Source organism: Alligator sinensis, unplaced genomic scaffold (genome assembly GCF_000455745.1).
Source record: "Alligator sinensis unplaced genomic scaffold, ASM45574v1 scaffold561_1, whole genome shotgun sequence".
In the NCBI taxonomy this organism is placed as follows: domain Eukaryota; kingdom Metazoa; phylum Chordata; order Crocodylia; family Alligatoridae; genus Alligator; species Alligator sinensis.
This window is the reverse complement of record NW_005842165.1, coordinates 1,068,024-1,090,552: the sequence shown is the minus strand read 5'-3', so window position 1 is coordinate 1,090,552 and position 22,529 is coordinate 1,068,024. Positions and strand designations below refer to the sequence as shown.

Genomic DNA, 22,529 nt, shown 5'->3' with positions numbered 1-22,529 from the left:
AGGTGGCCACAAGATCACCTCTCAGCCTTCTCTTGTGGAGGCTGAAGAGATCCAGGTCCCTTAGTCTCTCCTCATAGGGCTTGACCTGTAAATCCATAACCATACGAGTGACCCTCCTCTGGACCCTCTCGAGGCTATCTGCATCCTTCTTGAAGTATGGCACCCAAAACTGAATGCAGTACTCCAACTGTGGTCTGACCAATGCTGCATAAAGGGGAAGTATCATCTCCTTGGTTCTATTTGTCATGCGTCTGGCTTTGCTGATGATTTCATCACACTGATGACTCATGTTCATCTTGGAGTCCACTATGTCTCCGAGATCCCTTTCCGCTTTTGTGCTGCTGAGAGGGTCATTTCCCAGCCAGTAGGTGTGCTGGATATTTTTATGCCCTAGGTGCAGCACTCTGCATTTGGTCTTGTTGTACTGCATCCTATTGTGCTCTGCCCACGTTTCCAACCTGTCCAGGTCTGCCTGCAATTGTTCCCTACCCACCGGAGTGTTCACTTCATCCCACAATTTAGTATCATCGGCAAACTTGGACAGAGTACGCTTCACGCCCACATCCAAGTCACTGATGAAGACAATGAAGAGTACAGGTCCAAGGACCGAGCCCTGCGGGACCCCACTACCCACCTCCTTCCAAGTCAATAGCGACCGGTCTACTACCACTCTCTGGGTGCGATCTCCCAACCCAATTTGCCACCTACTGGACTGTGTAAACATCTAAGTCACAGCCTCTTAATTTATGTATGAGAATGGGATGAGATACTGTATCAAAGGCCTTCCTAAAATCCAGGAAAATGACATCCACTTCTACTCCTGTGTGTAAATGTTTTGTGACCTGATCATAAAATGAAACCAGATTGATCAGGCATGATCTACCTGCTACAAATCTATGCTGGTTGCCCTGCTGAATTATTTTTCCTGCTGGACTCCCACAAATATGATCCTTAATAATCTTTTCAAAGACTTTTCCAAGGATGGAGGTGAGACTGACTGGCCTATAATTACTCGGATCCTCCTTCCTCCCCTTCTTGAAAATAGGAACCACATTGGCCCTTTTCCAGTCCTCCAGGACCTGACCCAAGCACCATGATCGCTCAAACAGCCATGCCAGTGGTTCTGCGACACCGGCCAATTCCTTCAGTACCCTCAAATGCAGCTCATCTGGGCCTTCTGACTTAAACACATCCAGTCCATCCAAGTGATGCTGCACCAAGTCAGCACCAACAGTTGGTGGGCTGGTATCCCTCTGATGCCCATCTAAAAATCCCTTAGGAGATTTATCTTTGTTCAAGAACACTGAGGCAAAAAACTCATTGAAGAGCTTAGTCTTGTCCCCCCTGTCTGTCACTAATTGCTCTTGACTGTTCAGTAGGGGTTCTATGCTGCGCTGCACCTTCCTTTTACTCCCTACATACCTAAAAAAAAGACTTTTTGTTGTCTTTAATTTGTGTTGCCAGCCTCAGCTCTGTAATTGCTTTGGCCTTTCTGACTGCCTCCCTGCAAGTTAGGTATACTCCTCCTTGGTAGCTTCCCCCTGCTTCCACTGCCTATATGTCTTCTTTTTTGCCCTTAGGCTCCCCTGGATTTCTCTGTTTACCCAAGGAAGTTTTTTGGCCCCTTTCCCTTTCACTGGGATCATCTCCCTCTGTGCCTGAAGGATCGCTTCCTTTAGGAACGACCACCCTTCCTGGACTCCCATCTTGCCAATACTCTTATCCTGCACTGACTAAGCTCCTGAACCCACTAAAGTTAGCCTTCTTAAAATCAAGCACTTCCACCCTACTAGTTATGGTGAATTGATTGATTGGTGGTCACTGTCCCCAAGGTGACCACGAATCTGCAGCTCTCCTACCAGGTCCTCCCCCGTAGCCAACAGCAAGTCCAGTAAGGCATTCCCCCTAGTGGGTCCGTATACCTCCTGCATTAGGTGAAGGTCCTGCATGCAGGTGAAGAACCTACGTGAATGCTTGGATTTGGCTGACTTCTCCTCCCAGCAGATGTCAGGGTAGTTTAGGTCCCCCATGACAACCACATCCCTAGACCGTACGGCCTCTGAGAGCTGCCTCAGGAATACCAAGTCTAGCTCTTCCTCTTGATGTGGTGGTCTGTAGCAGGTCCCCACCACCAAGTCCCTTTCCCCTCAACCTCCCTGTATCCTAACCCGCAATGCCTCAAGTTTCTTCTCCTGTGATCCCATTTTGATTAGGGTAGATGTATAATGCTCTTTAACATAGAGAGTCACCTCCCCACCCCGCTTTCCTCCCTACTCTGTCCCGTCTGTACAACTTATAGCCTTCAATGCATACTGCCCAGTCATGGGTAGGGTCCCACCAGGTTTCCATTAGCCCCACTAAATTAAAGTTATTGTCTGCAAGCAGGAGTGCGAGTTCTTCCTGCTTGTTCCCCATGCTCCTAGCATTAGTATAGAGGCACTTGAGACCTCCGAATGGTGCCTTTGGTGCCCCCCCGCCCAGTGGACCCCTTAGTACTTATTTGGGATGTACTGTTGCATGTCTCATAGTTTGCAGATCCTAGACTCTTTCCATCTCCTACCTCCCTGTCCCCCATTGAACCTAGTTTAAAGCCTGACATAGGAGATCAGCCAACCTGTAAGAAAAGAGACTCTTACCTTTTGCAGAGACATGAAGCCCATTGCGTCCCAGGAAGTTCCTTGCACGGAAGTGCGGATTGTGGTCTAGGAAGCCAAAACCCGCGTGATGGCACCAACTCTAGAGCTGTGGGTTGACTTCTCTGACACAGGTGACGTGATGTCTACTGCAACCACTGACTGGGAAGATCGACAAGAAGACCACCTGCTCCCCTGTCTTCCTAAGCCTGGCCCCCAGAGCCCTGTAGTCACTCACAATATGGTATGGAGTACTCCTGGCTGCATCATTTGTTCCCACATGGATGAGGACCATGGGATAGTTGTCGGAGGACCAGATGAAGTCAGGAGTCCTCCCTGTGACATCCCTGATCCTGGCTCCGGGCAGGCAGCAAACCTCTTGCACCATGGGATCAGGGCAACAGATGGGTCCCTCTGTTCCTCTCAGTAGGGAATCTTCCACCACGATGATGCAGCATCTTTTCCAGTTACCTGGCTGGCCCTCATCTCTCTCAGTGATGACTGTAGGCTCCTCCAGTGCACTTTCCTCTACCACACACTCCTCCAGTGCAGCCAGGGCCTCATATTTGTTCCCCAACTGCACCGGGGAGCTGTCTTTGCTGTGAGAGGTCTGGCCTGGAAGGTGACCATCCTCCATTCTCCTGCATCTGCTTCAGGGCCTCAAGCAGGGCTCATGTAAGACAGGCGAAGGGACTCCCGGGCCTCCTGCTACCCCTGGCTCCTCGAGGACCCGCCAGGCAACCCCTGCAGTCAGGGGGCCCGGGTGATGCTGACTCACCCAAAGGCTGTGTCTGGGTGGAGGCCTCAGAGGAGCCTCAGGTGGGAGGCAGGATCGAGGCAGGGTCCCTGGCTGCGCTCCGAGTCACCACCTCCATTAAGACTCCCTTTCACGCACTCACCTGAGGACTCTGAAGTCTCTGTCCAAAGCTGACGATGCGTAGCGTTCAGACTCCTCCTGATCTCCCCACTGCGTGAACTCCTGTGCAAACTCTGGCAAGCCCTTGAAGAGTGCACCTGTTTGCGGGGCCTGTTTGCACAGCTCGGGAGTGTGGCTCCCACCCGGAGCAGCTAAATAGGGAGGGGAGGGGAGGGGAGGAAAAGCCCCTTCCTGATTCCCTACAGCTGGCCCGGCTCTCCCTTCTCCCCCCCCTGCCCAGCTTACTTTATTGCTGCTGCTGGCTCCTCACTGCTCTGCTCGGTGGGGTCGGGGGGAGCCAAAGGCACACGTGCACGTGTGTGCTCACTTCAGCATCCAGGTCCCAACTTCTGCCTCATGGACCTAAATTCTATATTCAGCTGGAACACAGAGCTGTCAGATGAATCATTGCTACTCTGTACCTCAGTGTTGTCACCTATACAATGGGCATAAGACACAGATGCTTTTTCAAAAACAGTCTGAAAGCAAGGGGGTGGGGCTGTCCCAAGCAGTGGGGCGGTCCCAACCAGTGCATACTTTAAGGGACCTCCAAGGTTTCTCTGTATCCAGCAGCCCAAGTGAAGTGTATTTTGTATGGATCATAGCTGAGCCCACATTCCTCCACAAGGGACACAGCATCTCATTTCCTGAACTTCTCAGCAGCCAAACCTCTGAGCTCTTTGGATACCCCAGCCTCTGTTATGGGTGCTAAGACTTTGGGAAGATGGAATTAAGAGCTGTCACTTTACAATGGGCTTCTATGGAGCCCAGGGGAATTAGGTGCCACCCTCCCATTGAAACATCACAGGAGTCACTCTGCTTTCTCTAGATCCTTTGATAACCCCTTGCAAACCATCTTGATGGATGCTTCCCTTCTCTGTGCAGTAAATCCCTGGGTGGGAGGGCACTTATGTCTCTGTTCTGGGTACAACAGAGAGCTGCTGATGTAAGGAGTCAGTCTGAATGCAATTAAGAATATAACAAAGGCTACTCATTATTACCAATGCTGACTTTATGGAAAATCAAAGATGTTAATAACAGAAAGATTCTGCTAGGTTGGGACAATAGGGATTAGCCTGATACCCCAGATCCTCATCCTTAGACCAGTCCTTGAATCTTCCCTCCCCTGCATATTTTCCAATCCATGTATAGAAATATCACTGCCACTGAAATGCAACCACCTCCGTTGGGGCAGGGGCATTCAGTTATTATATAAAACAGTGCTACACTACCCGTAGTGAAGATCCCAAACTGCCTCTCTTCTGCCCTGCTACCACATTCATGGATGCAATTGAATACAGTTTTTCTCCTAAAATGTTATGTACTGGTGCTGTGAAATAGCTGAGCTGTTCCACCCCAGAACTGTGGCTATCAGTCTACAACTCTTTCTTTCTCTATGTATTTGTCTGTCTAATTTGCAAGGCCCTTGAGATGCACAGGTGTATAAATGTCTCTCCTTGTATAAATGTCTCAGTGCTCTGTCTCACTGGTTTAAGGATCTGGTTTAAGCTCTGATTTAAGGATCAGCAAGGATGTTTCTAAACCCCCTGGGCCCATAGCCCCAGCTTAAAATGGTGGCCCAGTGTTCTGCACCTTAAGCCCACAGCCAATCCAGCCTCCATCTCCACTCTGGGAGACCACACGAGACCCACTGGGCCCCTGCCATGGTTTGAGGTTGTGGAGAGAACAGGGATCAGTGCTTCAGCCCCAGCCCCGGCCCTTGCCTGGGTTCTGGTGTGGAGCATCCCAACCTTGCGCCTCTTCTACCCATGGTGTCAGTCACGCCTGGGTGGATTTCTAGGGGAGCCTGTTTACAGGGAAGATAAATGAAGTGGTGTCCAGAGTGGTTGAAGCCATGGCTGCTGCTAATTGCTGGTGACGAGCTGCTGATTTATGGCTCTGATTTCCTAGAGAAGTTTGGCTTTCTTTCCCTCTATATTCATCTTTCCCTCTCAGAGGCTTGTACAGAGCTGCAGGGGAGGGGAGGGGAGCGGCATGGCAGTCACGCTTGGCAGGAGATGGCTGAGAAGCTGAGGAGTGTGGACAGGAAAAACAGCACACAGACATGGAGGCCCGCTGCTTTCCTAATGGACAGACAGCTGCTGAGGCAGGTGGACAGCTCTGTCATGACCCCCTCATCCACCAGGAGTGACAGTCCCACACCCCCAGCAGGTGACAGGCAGGTGATGGAGCTAGAGCTCAGTGAGCATCATGCCAGTCATGTCTTTGTCAAAGGATGTGACCCCATTAGTAGAGACAGCTGCCAGCCCTAGGCAGAGCTTGCCACCGGCCACCTGTGAGGGTGGCCCCTAGTACTTGGCTCCATCTATGACATGGCTCCCCTGGTCCCTTTCCTCATGGAGGAGGGGAGGAGGGCAGGGCAGGGCAGGCTGCTCTTGGCCTGCTTCTCTAGGGTTGCTGAGGTTCAGGCTTGGGTGCTCTTGGGTTTAGGAAGGTGAGGGAGGGCTTCCCTGTGGGTGACAGTCAGAGACCATAGTGGAGGGAAGGATGGACAGGCGGACAAGATGAAGGAGACGAGAGGAAAGAAGTCACCAAAAGCTGTGAATTTGCCCATTGTATTCACAGAGCAAAGGGGGAGGTACAGACAAATTGATGGAGTAGCTGAGCCTGCCCTGCTCTGCCATGGGGACAGGACACAGAGTATGGAGTGGGTAGCCTCAGGCCCAGGCCTCAGACTCCTGTAGCCCAGGTGTTACCAAGCACATTTGTGCACTTACAAGCAAAAGGCCACAGGTGTATAAAAAACAGGCAGATATAAACGTCAGCCCCATGTAATGCCCCCAGCTTCCTAAGAACCTGCCAGCACCAGGCAGCTGTGCTCATAATAACTAGCTAGCCATATATCTGCACCCATCCATGCTTTCCTTTTGATTATCTGTCTGCCATCTACATATGTACATATCTTATCATCTAGGCATCTGCGTATCTGTTATGCACAGACACAGCTATCCATCAGGTACATAGACTTCTGTCTCTGCTTGTTTGCCTGTCTCTCTCTGCATCCAGCTTCCCCCACCACACTCATCCCCATGGGAATCTTGGGGTGTGTTTACACCACATCAGGCCATGCTAGAGACTGCTGCTGTGGACACTTACTTCACCCACACACTCAAATCCATCCAGAGCATAACAGCTTGGCACTCCCAGTGCCCCCTCAGGCTCAGACATGTTTTACTGCACACGCTGGCATGCTCTATGCTCTAAACACATGCTGTTTTTCCAGCCTGCAGCACATGTGGAGCAGAGGTGACACTCCTTAGCAAATTCCAGTGTGGAGCAGACACATCCCAGGTGTGCCAGTTGTGAAGGGTTGTGTTCACCGCTGCTCCTGTCAAAGGGTGCGTGCAGGTAGATTGCTAGGGGAGACACCCACAAGATGTGCCCGTGTAGAGCAGCCAGCCATTTATATCAGTGCAGGATGAGTCTGGGACATATTTGTGTTGTGGGGTATGAACCAAGGCAATAGGCTGCCCTATGGCAAGCAGAGAAAGTGCTTAATTAGTTCTACCTCACTAAGATGGAGCTAACGGTGCGAGGAGTGTGAGCTGCTGTCAGGATTTCACTTGGCTTAGCTTGGCCTCTCAGCTCCCAGGAGTTCTTGGCCCCTCCCCTCCTTCCCTTCTGCCCTTGAGTGTTGATCCTGCCTCTCTCCAGAAGTCCTGTTGTCTGAACTGTAGTGGATGGCAGAAGAGAGAAGGTGCTAGGCTGGCAGGCAAAAAAGGCTCAGGGTAGAGGAAGCCCTTGGGCCAAAGGGGTGATCCTTGCAGCTTCCCCTCCCCTCTACATCCCTTCTACACCACAGCTACCCCATGTGTAGGGCAGGGCTAGGCACTAGGAATAAATGCTAGCAGCCTGAGTTCAGCAGGTGTACAGCAGGGCAGTTTGTCAGCTCCAGGGGTGCTGCATCACTTTACACCAGCAGAGAAGTTGGCTCTTCTTGCATCACATTGTCAGGGACTCCAGCCAAGCTCTGTTCTCAGCTCTTCTACTCTACTCCAGCCCCTATTTATGGGATGCTGCATCCCAGCATCTCCCATCTCCTATGGGTGGGCACAGGGCCATGGCATAAGGTCAGTCAGTCAGCTGGCCTGGTTTTCTGCATGGCTGGGAATGTTGCACTTCAGGCTTCACAGCCCCTCAGACTTGTCCTCGGGGCTTATGCAGGCTGCTTTCACCTCTGCATTCTTCAGCAGGGAACAATATCTTCAGAGCAGAACAAGGCCAAAGAGGTTGGCAGTCTCCCAGGCAGCACCAACTGCCTGTATGAACCTTGTTGCTCATGTACAATGGAGACGCCCCTTCTGTGCTTCCCAGCTCCAGAGACTCTTGTTATGTCCTACCTTTGTGCCCTGTCTTCAACAATGATTAGGATATATATTTTCCTGTAGAAGTCAGCATTAGATGGGGCAGGGGCTGGGCTTCAGACACCTGAGTTCTATTCCTAGATTCTTCCATTTGTGTCTCTGGGGCACCTGTTTCCCACCTGTAAAATGGGGGTAATACCTGGGACTGTCTCACCCTTTTTTGAGCAGTCTGGCATCCTTGGAGCAGAGCAGGCATAGACAGACAGAGCTGTGACGTGAATTAGACAGTGTTACACACAGGACAGCCAGCCCTGTCGTGCTTTAACAGGCTCCTGGGATGCTGCACTCAACAGCGGAACAAAAATATCAGTGGAGAACATTATGTAGCTGCTGATGCCAGGGCGCATACAGCCTGCTAATGTATCACAGCAGTGATAGTGCCACCGGGATGGATAGGACCGTTTCGCTCCAAGGGCCAAATTTCCAGCTGGCATAAATTAGCATAACTTCGGTGACTTCCAGGGTCTTTGCCAGGTTTTCATCCCCTCAGGGATTTAGTTTTCCCTACTGCATTCAAACTCACCCAGACACATTCCTTTGGCTCTGAAATTTGCTTTGTTTCAGATCCAGAATGGATCCTTTGTCTTCTGGCAAAAGGAAAGAAAATCCGCAGAGCTTTTTACAAGTATGGGAAGACTAAAAGGAGCTTTGTTTGCCACCTTCAAACCCAGCGTGGATTTAATCCTAGACCTGGGACTGTTAGTCTGCCATTCTGAAGGCATGAAGTCATTAGCAGTGTTTCTCAGTCACTGACTGAGCGCGCTCAGTGACTGTGTACCTTGTGCTTTGATGATGCTTGGGTGAAAGCAGCATCTGCTTACTCAGCAGATATTCTGGTCTGTCTGTCAGAGAGCACATCCACACTGCAAAAGAATTTGTGGTTTCAGCTAACATGCGCTTAAATAGCAGTGCAGACAAGGCTTGGTTTATCAGCTTGAGTCCAGCCCCAGGCTCCCATGCTGGCCTTAATTCATACAGCTAACCCAGGTTGTATCCTGAATCACCGTCACTGCTATTTAACTTCTATTAGTTTATGCAGCGCAGACAGTCCAAATTAAGGATATATTGTTTTATTCTGATATACTTAGAGCCATAGCATCTGACTTGAGTGATCAGATACAGTTTTGGGTTCCTATTATATGGCCCAACACATTATATGACCCAACACAGGGCTGGCTTCTCTGCACTCCTGTAGATCATCAGCAGAATTGTGCCCTGCCTTCTAGCTGGTAGTAGTGGACGGGATGTACAGGAGGACCTGGAGTCATGACTTCACTTGTAGACTCTGTTATTGATATGATGAAAATTCTTAGTGCTTTGGTTCCCGAAGCTGGGGGAGGGTATGGGCTTTGAGACACCTTTGTGCTTCCCAAATTCCACCCTTAGCAAGACCCAATTGTCTTGTACTCCAAGTTAGAGTAATTTCAGGTCTAACTTATATTGGGCTTCCCATAGGCCTGATCTGCCCTCTGTATTTGGTGTTGGGATCAGGGCCTGTATTCTAGCATCTCAACTAGTCTCAGAGAGCACATGTCCAAGGGGAATCTCAGGGAGCTGTTTCAACCCCCATTACACTACTGCAGAGACGCTAAGAATTAGGGCATTACTGGGAATCATACGTTCAGGGCCCAGGTAGACTTAGCAGATAGGGCTGTGCAAAACTTCGACAGCCGTTTAATTTCGGAGGTGTTTCAGCCTGTTTCGGCGCCTGAAACACTGAATCTGAATTAGAACTGAAGTCTCCAAAACATCTCCAAAATGAAACAGACCCATTCGAAACATTTTGGGATGTTTTGGAGGTGGGCTTGTGGGGAAACAAAACCTCAGAAGAGGGAGGGGGAAGAGGCAGGAAGGACTGCTCTGATATTGACATCTGTAGCTGGCCAGTGTCTGTGATCTGTCCCTGAGGTCACTTCCAATCCCAGTGCTCTGGGGGAGGGACAGAGAAAGAACACATGAGGCTGTTTGTGAACTTCTCTCTGCTTTTTGTGAGATTTGTCTCTTGCAGCATGAGCAGCACAACACAGCACCTTAAGGGTCTAGGCTGGTAGCAGTAGGTAGTCTGTTGCTACCAAGTTATAGCCAGCTATTAACCAGTCCTTTGCCACTTCCCCTTGCCTACCATCCCTGTTGTTAATCCCTTTCAAATATTTCTTCCCCCAAAATCCTGTTATTTATTCTTGTTGGGTTTTTTTTACCCCAAACAAAAATAAAACTGTGCTTTCCCTGGCAGTGTCTCATCACTGTGCAGGAAAGCACTACACATATGCACACACAGACACACATTTTCCAGCACACCAATCATGAAGCGTGCTGGAAAGGCAGGTCCCTGGTCTTCTGGCAGGGTGGCCAGAGGGGCCAGAGGGAGAGCTGCAAGTCTCCGTCCCCTCAAACATAAATGCACCCTCTTCCCTAGCAGCTTAGCTGCTAGTGGGAGCAAGAACGTGGGAGCAGTGTCTGTATCTGCCCCACCTCCACTAATACCAGCAATAATAATAATCCCCAGCACCACCAGCATGATGAGCACCAGCATGACAGTCTCCTCCATCCCATTTCGGTTCCCAGCCTGAGCATTCCAGTGCCAGAGGAGGAGCTGGATCTGGAAGCAGTGGAGCTGAGTGTCATAGCCAGAAAAGTTCTGGGGAAGGAGGGGGAATCTGAGTTTGTGCTCCACACCCCTCAAAGTTCCCCTAGAGCCAGGTCTTCTTCTCCAGAAGGCACTGCGGAGGAGGTTGTGGGGGCAGGTAGCTCAGCTTCCCCTGTTGTTTTGCCTCTGCTTGCTGAGGAGGGGGATAAGACAGGATCTGCACCTGCACCCCAGAAGCGAGGGGGTAGTGTAGTGTGGGATCATTTTGAGGTGGCAGATGATCCCACATATGCTGTCTGCCTGCACTGCTGATGCAAGACCAGCCAGGGCAAGGAGGTGAAATACTTCAGCACCACGGAGATGCTGATGCATCTCCGCAGAAGCCAGAGGCTGGCATGCAATGCAGACAAGAAAGCCAGTCAGTGAAAATGTAAATTGAGGTGTGAGGGGCAGGCTTGTGGGGAGGGGGGTGGGATGTAGTGGGTAAGAGTGGAGAGATACCTGGGGAGTCAGATGTCAGGCAGGTTATGGTGTCATAAATCCAATGTCTATGTTGAGTCCATGTGTTTCTGTATCTAGGAAGTTGACAAGGTGAAGTTCATAGGCTCGTCTGTAAAAAGTGGTTTGTAAATTCCCTTTGAGGATCAGGTCTGAAAGACTGGAGATAGAGTGGCTTTCTTGTGAGAAATGTGCCCCCACAGGTAAATGGGTATGCTTGTCTATAATAGATTTCCAGTGTGCATTCATTCTGGTGCGCAGTTGTTGCTTGGTGTCTCCTGTGTATTTTCCATTAGGGCATTTGGTGTACTGGATGAGATATATAACATTTCTGGAGGTGCAGCTGTAAGATCCAGGAGTGGTGATGGTTCTGTTGTTGGGTGTAGTAATTGTGGGGGTACTGATTATATGTTGGCAGGTTTTGTATTTCTTGTCATGACATGGTCTGGATCCATTCGGTGTGTTTGGGGCTGTGGGAAGTTTGCTTCTGGTGATGAGGTTAGCGAGGTTTGGTGCTTGCTTGAATTTACAGACCACTTTTCACCAACAAGCCTATGAACTTCACTTCATCAACCTCTTGGGTATACAAACTCATGGACTCAATATAGATATTGGATTTATGACACACTATAACCTGCCCTACATCTGACTCCCCAGGTACCTCTCTACTTTTACCTGCTACATCCCCCTTCCTCCCCCGCTCTCAGCCTGTCCCTCACCCTGTGACACCTCAATTTACATTTTCACTGACTGGGTTTCTTGCATGCAAGCCAGCCTCTGGTTTCTTCACTATTCATTCCATCCAGGAAGAGCACACACACACCAACTGAAGATGCTTCCTAAGCCTGATGAAGAGTTTTTAAACCCAAAAGCTTGCTAAGATATATTTCTCCAACTATACCATTGGTCTAATGAAAAATATCAGAGGTACCCTTGACTGGTCCATGCTGGGGCCAGGATCCAAAGGTGGGGTCAAAGGGCCAGGGACCCACCACAAGGAATGCCCAGAGCAAGAGGCTTGGGATTCTGACTGGCCTGAAGACAGGGCCAGGGTCTAAGGGGGAGCCAAAGGTCCCAGTGAGGGGACCACAGCTGGAGGGGGTGAAGGATGCAATCTGCGAGGTATGGACCACAGTGTAGGTAGGGAAGGTACGGAGCTATGGAATGTATGTCACCCCAAGACACCTAAAAGGGCAGCCGCTTGCCTGAGAAACATCTGAATCAGTTTTCCATCAAGGTGTGGCAGGAAAAGAGGGGAGGGCAGCTGGCCCAGACACAGGTAGGTGAGCAGAGATCTAACTGGGACCGGGAAGGCCCCCTGTTACAAGCTACCATCCCTACTGGTTTCATCCCACTCTGCCTACACACACACAAGTGACACAAGGTTTGCTGTCGAAGCTCAAGGTATAGTTTCCCAGAAACCCCTGCACCTAGCTCCTTGACACTTGGCAGGCTTCATGGCCTCAGAAGGGGCTACCATCCTTGCGATTTTCATCCAAATCAGGCAAAAAATGACAATGTTATAAGCATGTTAGTGATTCCGTATTATAACCAATGGCCAAAACAGATTTGGCCAAATTGAAACAGAACGGTGATCTGAAACTAATCACTGTCCCTCTGAAATGGCTGAATCTGAAATGGAATCAAAACATAGCCGTTTCACACAGCCCTATTAGCAGACATAGACTTGAGCCAACAATGCAGCTTTGGCGGTAGACAAGGCAGGATTGGAATAGAGTAGATTAGAGCTGGTAGTCTCAATCTAAGCAGGATTTTGTTGTAATTTATAACAAATGTAAAGTCACACACCCCTTAAAAAATTAACACCCATCTATCCATCCATCTGTCTATCCATCCATCTATCCATATGTCTGCTATAGGCAAAACTTCCTTTTGTGTTTGAACATATTGGCATTTAGTTTCATTAGGATCTGTGACTATAAAGTGTTAATCTTCCATTTTGGCCATTCTGCTGGAAGCGGACTGTACCAATATCCTCCTTAATGTATCTCTGCACAGCAGTTTTGCCCTTACTGTCATGGGATCTCAGTTATTTGAGGGGTTTATGCTTTGAGTTCCTCAGAGTTTTTACCATGCTCTGCATCCTATTTCTGTTTGACATCTATACAAGATAGCATTCTGTGGGCGCATCTACACAAAACACTAAATGTGCGGTAGACTAATTCTGCTGCACATTAGCGCATCATGGCAAAAGCAGTGCTGTTGTGCTAATGTATAGTAGAATTAGTCTATAGTGCTATAGTAGCATCAGTTACTGTGCATTTAGTTAGTACCTGTTATCACAGGTACTAAACTTAATGTGAAGTAATCATGGTGCATTAATGCATGTGTAGACATGCCCTATATCTAGTGGTTTAAGGGACTAGATTCAGCACAAGTTTCCCTGCATGCTTCACCATTCCCAGGTATCTTTGTACTCTTCCTCATAAGGCTGCCAGCTTACCTGCCCCAGCACACATTTACTGCAGTCTCCCTGTACTCCTTGCTGTGTTAACTGCTCTCCCAGATGTGCTGTTTCCTTTATGCAGTATTACATATTTTCTTAATTACCATTAGCCAGCAGCTCTGCACCTTTCTGAACTGACTTGGACCCTCTGGTCTTTCTCATACCCTGGTCCTTCACCTACTTAGGAAGAGCTTGGTATTACAGTGTCCTGTGGTGAATAGGTCAATTTGCATTGAGCAAAAAGCTAACTCAGAATGAAGTTGCCAACGGTCTTGGACACACATTGGATTCACTGTAAATTCTTCCAGTGTAAATTGACTTCTGGCTTTGTCTGAAGTAATGTTGGACCAGAAAACAGCATTCCTCGCAGACCATGCACTGTGCAATGGGGATCCACTGAACTTTTTCTGTGGAACTCATTAAGACTACTCTGGGGTAACCAGTTCACAGTCCCAGTGTTCGTGGCTGCTCCCTACACATGCCTGGCTCATCAAATCAGCTCTGAATTAGGACTAGCCAAGTCCCACCCAGAGGACAGTTCTGGTTTCTCCATACTCAACATTGTTCTCCAAGCTCTCAGTCAACATTGGTTTACTGCAGACGCATGTAGTGAGTGCAGTGACTGTGCTCACTGCTGGAACCTCATTAGACATGCTCAGCAGAAGGGTTGCAGATGCTTCCCCAGATTTTCCCAGCCATGTTTTTAATTTGCAATGCTGACTCCACAAGCCATCATCCATATTCATGGAACTGTGGCTGTGGATGGCAGCTCCAGATGCACAGCCAACCTCAGCTCCCTCATACCCACCATTGGCTCAGAGGTGCCATGGCATGCTTCCTTCGAGAGCTGCATCATACGGAAAGCCTGGGGAGATGGGCACGGCAGAGTGGAAACCATGGGAGGGGGCAGCACAGTAAAGAGGGGAGTTGATTTTGTTTGTCCTGTGGCTTATATGTACAAGGGAGGCATATTCTCACCTGAAACGTTAATCAGATCATGAATGTGGGAAGAGCTGCTCTGAGCAGATTAAAAATCACCAGAAATCACAAGATTGGCTTAAAAGTCATGAGATTTTTTACCATTATAAATGTTGGAGGGTATTTTTTATTTGTTCTTGGAAGACTTGATGAACTGTAGGTGCCTAAGTCTGAAATCATGATTCACAAAACTCTGCTTAGAGATGGCTTAATGCAGGATGTGCCTAAACCTACTAGGTGCCTCCAGCTTTGGCCTGACGGTTCCCAGATTTCTGCAGTTCTGATTCTGGGACTTCCCAGAACTTTCTTAGTTTGACCAGCTCCTGCCTAAGGCCCTGTTTATTTCCAGAAGCAAAGTGAGGCTGCATCCAAATCCCATAAAGAGCCCAATTTAGTAGTTGAACTCACAGCTACTGTCAATCGGCACAGTGTTTGGCTGTGGCCAGATTTTCTCCAGTGGGCCAGTGCTTAATATACTGTCTTGGGAAGAGGGCGAGCTGGGTTCAAGCCCCTCCTCACCCAAGGAAAATGCATGTATTAGCTGGTATAGCTCTGGATTCACAGCTGGGGCTCAGAAAAGGCCTTGTGGAAATGGGCAGAAGCCAGTGCTGCTTCTTGCCGAGCTTCTGAATAAGGATCCTGCAACAGGCACCCAAACAAGTAGGGCTTGGAGGCTGCACAGTGGGGAAGGGAGAAAGCAGAGCTGTCCTTACAGCTGTCCTACTGCTTGGGAAAGAACTGGGCCCTCTGGGCTCTCCCTTGGTCCTTCATCCTTCTCTGAAGATAGAACCCCCAGATCTGTGATAGAACCCCTCTCAGCAGCGACCTCTGGGGAAGCTGCTTTTCCCCTGGGTGCCTGATGTGCCAGGCAGGCTGAGAACTAGCTATCAGTATTGCCAAAGAGAATTGGAGCCAGGAGGAGGAAAGCTGATCAAGGCTGGTGCTAGTGTGTCATCAAGCATCAGGATTCAAATAGGATCCAAACTTGAAACCCCTACTACATTAGCTACTGAATCACCACTGCTGCTCTTTGCACAGGCTGGAGTGTTACTGGAAGCCCCATTCCAATTAGCTGGCTTCCCTCCCTGCCCTAAACTGTCAGAGTTGGAAACAGCTGCAACATCACTCCCCAGAGGTGGATGTATTGTAGTAGTGGATAAAGCAACAAGATGGATGCTGACAGCAATGGTTTCATAGTTTCATAGTCGGTAGGGTCGGAAGGGACCTGAGCATATCATCAAGTCCTACCCCTTGTCATGGAAAGAGTACTGGGGTCAAACAACCCCAGCAAGGCGTTCATCCAGCCTCCTCTTAAAGACCCCCAGGGTAGGAGCCAGCACCACTTCTCTTGGAAGTTGGTTCCAGATCCTAGCTGCCCTGACAGTGAAGTAGCGCCTCCTAATGTCTAGTCTGAATCTACCCTCTGCCAGCTTGTGACTGTTATTTCTAGTCACTCCTGGGAGTGCTTGGGAGAACAGGGACTCCCCCAATACCTGCTGGTCCCCTCTGACTAGTTTGTAAATGGCCACTAGATCCCCCCTCAGCCTTCTCTTGTGGAGGCTGAACAGGTTCAGGTCCCTTAACCTCTCCTCGTAGGGCCTGTCCTGCTGCCCCCTGATCATGTAGGTGTCACTCCTCTGGACCCTCTCCATGTTGTCTATATCCCTCCTGAAGTGCGGCACCCAGAACTGGACGCAGTACTCCAACTGCGGCCTGACCAGTGTCACATAGAGGGGGAGGATCATCTCACCTGCTTGAAATGCATCTGTAGATGCATGACAAGGTGTGGTTGGTGTGGTTGGCCTCCTGACCACGTCCCCACACTGTCAGCCCATGCTCATTTTGGCATCAATAACGACTCCAAGATCCTTTTCTGTCTCTGCACTGATGAGAAGGGAGTTCCCCAGCCTGTAGGTATGCTGCTGGTTCTTCCTCCCCAGGTACAGCACCTTGCACTTGTCAGTGTTGAAACCCATCCTGTTCTCATCCACCCACCCCTGTAACCTGTCTAGGTCCGACTGCAGCCTATTCCTCCCTTCTGGCATGCCCACTTCTCCCCACATCTTAGTGTCGTCTGCGAATTTGAACAGGGTGCTTTTTACCCCCTCATCCAAGTCGTTGATTAAGATGTTGAACAGCGCGGACCCGAGGACCGAGCCCTGTGGAACCCCACTGCCCACAACCCTCCAGGTTGAAAATGACCCGTCCACCACCACTCTCTGGGTGCGGCCCTCCAGCCAGTTAGTGACCCAATTGACTGTGTAGGTGTTGATGCCACAGTCCCCTAGTTTTTTAATGAGAATGTGTTGAGAGACAGTGTCAAAGGGCTTCCTAAAGTCCAGAAAGACTACATCCACTGCTACACTTGCATCTAAGGATTTTGTGACCTGGTCATAGCAGGCCACCAGGTTGGTCTGACAGGACCTGCCTCTAATGAACCTGTGTTGGTTGGCCCTAAGCATAATCTCCCCTGCTGGCCCCTTGCGGACATGCGCCAGGATAATTCTCTCAAAAAGCTTACCCAGGCTTGAGGTAGGACTGAGTGGCCTATAGTTTCCTGGGTCCTCCTTCCTCCCTTTTTTGAAAATGGGAACCACACTGGCCCTTTTCCAGGGCCAATGGTGGGAAGTACAGGTCTCATTACGTGGTCCGAAAGTAGAGTAGGGAGTCACTTGCTGAGGGCTTTGGCAAACCAATTTAGCCTAACTGCTGCTCTAACACCAGGAGCCAGATAAATTCGTAGCCCCATCCCAATGCCCTTTCCAACCCTGCTGCAAGTGCAGGGCTGGGCACTGATTTGGGGATTCCTTGAGCAAATGCAGGGGACTGGATTGGAGCTGATGGACTAGGAGGTCCCTTCCAAATCAAGCTGATGCAGAGCAGGCATCTGATCCCCACTGCTCTGAACGGCTTACAGCTGGATTCAGAATATTTCAGCTCCTTTGGTTATTGCGTCCTTCTGACTGCAGCAAGAACAAATCTGCTGCTTTTGAATTTAATCATATCCCTCCAAGCTGCCTGAGTAGTGCCAGCATAGCCCAGGGCACATAGGGAGCAGAGAGACTGATGGGAGTGAAAGTGAGAACAACAATGGGCTCTGCCCATGCTGAAAGCCAAGGCTGTCTGCTGGGGGAATGGGTAGACAACCCAGCTGATACCAGGGTTGTGGAAGAAGATTCTGGGTACCTGCCATGTAGACTCATGCTCTGTTCTTCACAGGGTCACTCCACTGGGCTCCATGTGGTGGAAAGCATAACACCTCTATGGGAGTCAGTGGGGCCAGATACCCCGCTGAGATAAAGTGGCATAATTCCTTCCAGGTCAACCAAGCTGGGATTCTTTGTACCCACTGGGGATATAGCATGGTGCCATGTGAGAGCCTGTCTGTTCTGGGGCTACCTGGCCTGGAGAGGGAGAGCTGGAGGGCCTGACAGCAGGAGGAGTGTGGTGAGGGCTGGTGATCCAGCAGTTCAGCAGACACAGGGTAGCGTGGGTTAGTAACAACTGGGAAACATGCAGTGTGGTTGGGAGTTGTTGCAGGCCAAGGAGGTAAAATCATTACCTGACCTTCTGCCTAATGGTAATGCTGCAATTGTGCCTCAGGATGACATTCACCCAGAGGGTCTGGCACACACTGTGCTGCCCCCAAGACCTGTCCTGAGGCTGGATTTGGCCAAGAGATCTGCCTGGTAGTGAATATCACTGGATGGCTGGGACAAGCAGATCCCCTTCCACAGCAGCCACTGGGGACTGCCAGGGACACACAGTGAGACAAGACTCCCTGCTGACAGCCCCGCCCCTCTTGGCCCTGCAGCACCCACCACTTGGGAGGGCAGTTGCAGGGAGGAGTTCACTAGACCCTGGAAAAAAAAAACCCTTTAGTGATACTAACTCGGTTCCTCTCCCCAGTTCACCCAGCTGCTCTGGCAGGAGAGAGCAGGCCAGTCTGATGGCTTGGTTCCAGCTGATGAAGTGTCCCCTCAGTGCTGCTTCCTGGTCAGCCTCTCTTTTACTTTTGAGGTCTAGATGCCCTAGGGCTTGGCATCCACTGCATTACCCAGGGCTCAGCACCCAGGACAGGGGTGGAGTCCCTGGGGCCCAGCACCCACAGTCAGAGCCAGATTGCGGGGCCCACTGGGCTGTCTGTATGCTGGGCTCCTAAGCAGATCTTCCCCTGGATGTCTGTGGGTTCCTTTCCTTGGCTGTCTGGGGCTGGCTCCATTTAGGGCTCCTCAGCAACACCTGCCCAAGGCAGGGACATGGGGCATTGTATGTCTATTCAAGGGGAAAGTAAGTGGAGGAGGGGATGTGTCATCCTTTGTGTCTGTCAGGCTGGGCATTGATCCCAGCTACATGCTATGGTAGCAGTACTAGAAGCAAGATTTGACTCGCATGATTTCCCTAGCCCTTCCTCCCCCTGACTCCTCAGTCAACAGGCAGAGATATTAAGAAGATTATCTTCACTCCCCAGTCACACCACACCAGGTATTTAAATACCAGGTTGGAGACCAGATACAGGGTCCCCAAAGATATTTTCCTGTCTCAATCCTATTTAAGTACCTAATTCCCATTGATTCCAAAGGGACGTAGGAGGTAAACCTGGGATCTGGGAGGGAGGGTGCTCAGCAGGAGCAGGCCATGGCTGGCTCCATTCTCCTGTGCATTCAGTAACAAGCCTCTTTTGCTTCTCCTGACAAGTTGGTGAGGGCCCATTTACCTTGTCTTTGCCGCTCTGCCTCAGAAGCTCACCTGCCTGTCTGGTGACCCTGACTGTACCCCCACCCAGGCTCTAAAGACATGTATCACTTGCTTGGCCCCCAGGTTCCATCAGTCAGGAGAGCTTATGAGGCCAGCTAGGGGGAGAGAGTCAGCAGGGTGTCGGGGAAGCACTGCTGATTTGCACTAGGTGAGGTTGCAGGTTCAAGGATGCAGGTGTGTTAGTGGCAACAGGTCTGGCAGTGGAAACGGCAGCTCTGTTTACTAGTTTACTGCTGGCCATTTGGGCCCATACAGCCCCACTCATAGGTTTGCTCTACAGACCTCCAAACCTCCCCCTACCCTGCTCCCCAAAAACCCTCCAGCTGCCCCCTAACAACTCCCATGCTTCAGCTCCCAGTCATCAGCATGGCAACCCAATATTGGAAAGCCTGGCATGCAGTGTGTTTGATTGGGCACCCAACCAGCACTCCAGGGGCTGCTGGGCTAAGCATGCTGCTCATTTGCATATCCCCTTCATTGCAAACCTGTTGTAGTCTAAGCATGTCCCCAGCCTGCAAGGGGTAGCTGCACGCACAAACCCTGCTGCTGAACGTCAGTCCTTCTTGCTGCTAAATGTAGAGAGCCTTGCTATGATTTGGCCTGTAGTGGCACCCAGGAGCCTCGGGCAGCCCTTTGCACTGGTGCTGCAGAGACACAGTGCTCTCTGTGGTCTGATTCCTCATCCTACCAAGCTCCACCTAGAGCTGCAGGTGGTTTCTTTGGCAATGTCTGAGATACTTGAAACAAGACTGCTGGAATCAGGGGATTTAGAAGAGCTGGTTCTAGGCCCCTTCGCATTTTCCTGTTGTTTCCTCAAGTTATTTTGGTCTCAGCCTATTTCCAAATGACTTAATGTTAGCTCATGGGCCAGATCTAAAGCAGGTCTCAGCTGTATTGATTTGTACTCACAGAAACTGGGGCACCCATGTGTCCTCAGTGATGTTAGGGAGCACTGACACAAAGCTGAGGAGTTTATCTGTCTCAGAATACAGTGAGCATGAGCCCTTTTCCCTCCCTTCCTCCCTGCCAGTGAGCAGCAACTTGGAAAGATGTTTCCTGGTCCTTGCCCCTTGGCAAGATGCACGGTCCAGGTGCTTCGCTCAGGTTAATTGCCAGCATCTTACAGGTACTGTGTGGAATCTGGGGGTGCACGCAATGTATGCAGGGACCCTATAGATGGCTGAGGGGCTGCAAGGGGTTGGACATGCTTTGCATGCAGGGCAGAGCTCTGGATGCAGGGAGAAGTATAAAGGCAGAGCATGGTCTTCTAAGGGAGGCATCGCATTCCCTTGCTCCTTAAATGCAGTTGCTTTGCTTTGGTGCCTCTTCTGAAGTCCCTGTGATACAAATGCAGAGACCTTCTGCAGCTGAGGGAGAGTCCTGCAAGACTAATCCTCCCTGCACAAAGGGCCTGAATCTCCCCTCACCTCAGAGCAAAATGTTGCTGTTTCTATTGCTTCCAGTGGTATGAGCACTGAACTGGGAGCCAGGAGATTGGGGTTCTACTGTCACCTCAGTTACTGGGCAGCCGTGGGTCAGTCCAGTTGCTATTTCATGCCTCAGTTCCCACTCCCCTTTAAAATGACAACAAAAGTCCTGGGCAGGGGCAGGGTGGTAGGAGATGAGACCCAGGGCTGTAGGAATGCCCTGAGGACTCCCTCCTATTCCCCCACCCCTTATCTCTCCCTTTTTCTTTTTTGTTTCCAGCCCAGGCTAAGATTATGGTGCCCAGCTCAGAGCCCTTGGAACCCTCCCCACCCTGGGTGGCCATAACGCTGCCTGTGAGCTACCGCCTCTCCAATACCCGTCTGGCTTTCTTTCTGAAGGAGGCGCGGGCCAAGCCGAGCGGGAACATCAGCACCCCCCTGCAGCGTGCCGAGCCCTTCGTTGTCTTCCAGACCAAGGAGCTGCCTGTCCTCAACGTTTCCCTGGGGCCCTTCAGCACAGGCCTGGTCCTGCCCAAGGAGCAGCTCCAGCCTTCCAGCACCCTGGAGATCCCTGACCGCCTCACTGTCAACTGGAAGGTGCGGGCCTACATCATCCAGCCCCGGGTGCTGGCCAGCCAACCTGTGGTCCAGGTCCTCTTCTATGTAGCTGGACGGGACTGGGATGACTTTGACGTGACTGACCGGCTGCCCTGTGTCCGGCTCCATGCTTTCCGGGACTCCCGTGAGATCAAGAGCTCTTGCCGTCTGCGGGGCACCCTGGCCACTTGCCTTGTCCAGGCTGAGCTGCCCCATGCATGGTTTGGCCCCTCTGCCATGCCTTTGGGCAGGAGGAAGGCTACGGAGGGCCTGGACTTGAACAGTGAGAGCCAGCAGGCCGAACTCTATTACACACTGCACACTCCTGACAGTGCTGGGGAGTGTGCAGGTGAGGCCTCCTTGCGCCGGGGCAGTGCTGCAGCCAGGACCGAAGGCCCTACTCAGCATCCCTTGCTGCGCATTGGCAGCATCAGCCTTGTGCAGCCACCACCCACCCAGCTGATGCAGGAACACCGGCTGGACAGCAACGTGTTCATCCGGCTCCCAGACAAGCCCCTCAAGCCAGGCGAGGTACTCAGCATCTTCCTCTACCTGATGTCCAACTCAACCGTCGAGCATTTTACACTCAGGTACAGTTCTCTGCCCTGCTTGGGGCACCTGGACTCCTCTGGGGTTGGGGCAGGGCTCTGGAAACACTTGGATGCTGTCTCTTGACTTTCACCATGGGTTGCTTTGCAGTTGCTGCCAAGCCTTACCCCAGAGGTGCCTGCACTTCACTGGCTAGGAAAGCAATCCTTCTTACTGGCTGGGTTCAAAGGCAGTTTAAGGGAGATGAGGATGCAGTGCCTCAAGGAAGGAAGTCACTGCTGTTTGGTAGCATTTAACTTTCTGCACTAGGAGCAAGGTGCAGAGTCTTGAAGCATGTCCCAGCTAGGCTGAACAGACTGCACATGCAGAGGATTCCAAAACAGGGACTTGCTCAGTTTAATTGGAAAATGAGCCTTTTTCCTTTCTCCTGTGGAAAATTTTGAACTGTCCCTGACACATGAAGGCCCCAAACAGTTGGGCTGAAACATGCTTTACCCTCCCCCACCCTACACTTTCCCACTGCTGCTTGCTCCTCTTGCATAGCTAGCACCCTGCATAACCACTTCCCCCCACATTTCAGCCCGGGGGATGGGGGATGGAGCATCTTGGGGTCCATCCTTACCTTGCACTGTGGGTCACCATAGAAACTAGATGAGAATGGTGGCCATTTTTCTGGGATAATAGGTGCACCAGGCACCAGGAGCCAGGTGTCTCTGTGCTCAGCTTCTCCAGTA

General features: G+C 50.7%; 1 protein-coding gene across 3 annotated transcripts in view; it reads left to right on the top strand.

Moving 5' to 3' along the window:
* TMEM132E (transmembrane protein 132E) overlaps window positions 1-22,529 on the top strand; it is a 227,371-nt gene that overhangs the window by 145,058 nt on the left and 59,784 nt on the right. For all 3 annotated transcript variants that reach the window (XM_006025749.2, XM_006025748.2, XM_014520869.2), the window contains exon 2: window positions 20,930-21,836. In XM_006025749.2, coding sequence (XP_006025811.2) covers window positions 20,930-21,836 — 907 coding nt within the window. The remainder of the gene's footprint in view (window positions 1-20,929; window positions 21,837-22,529) is intronic.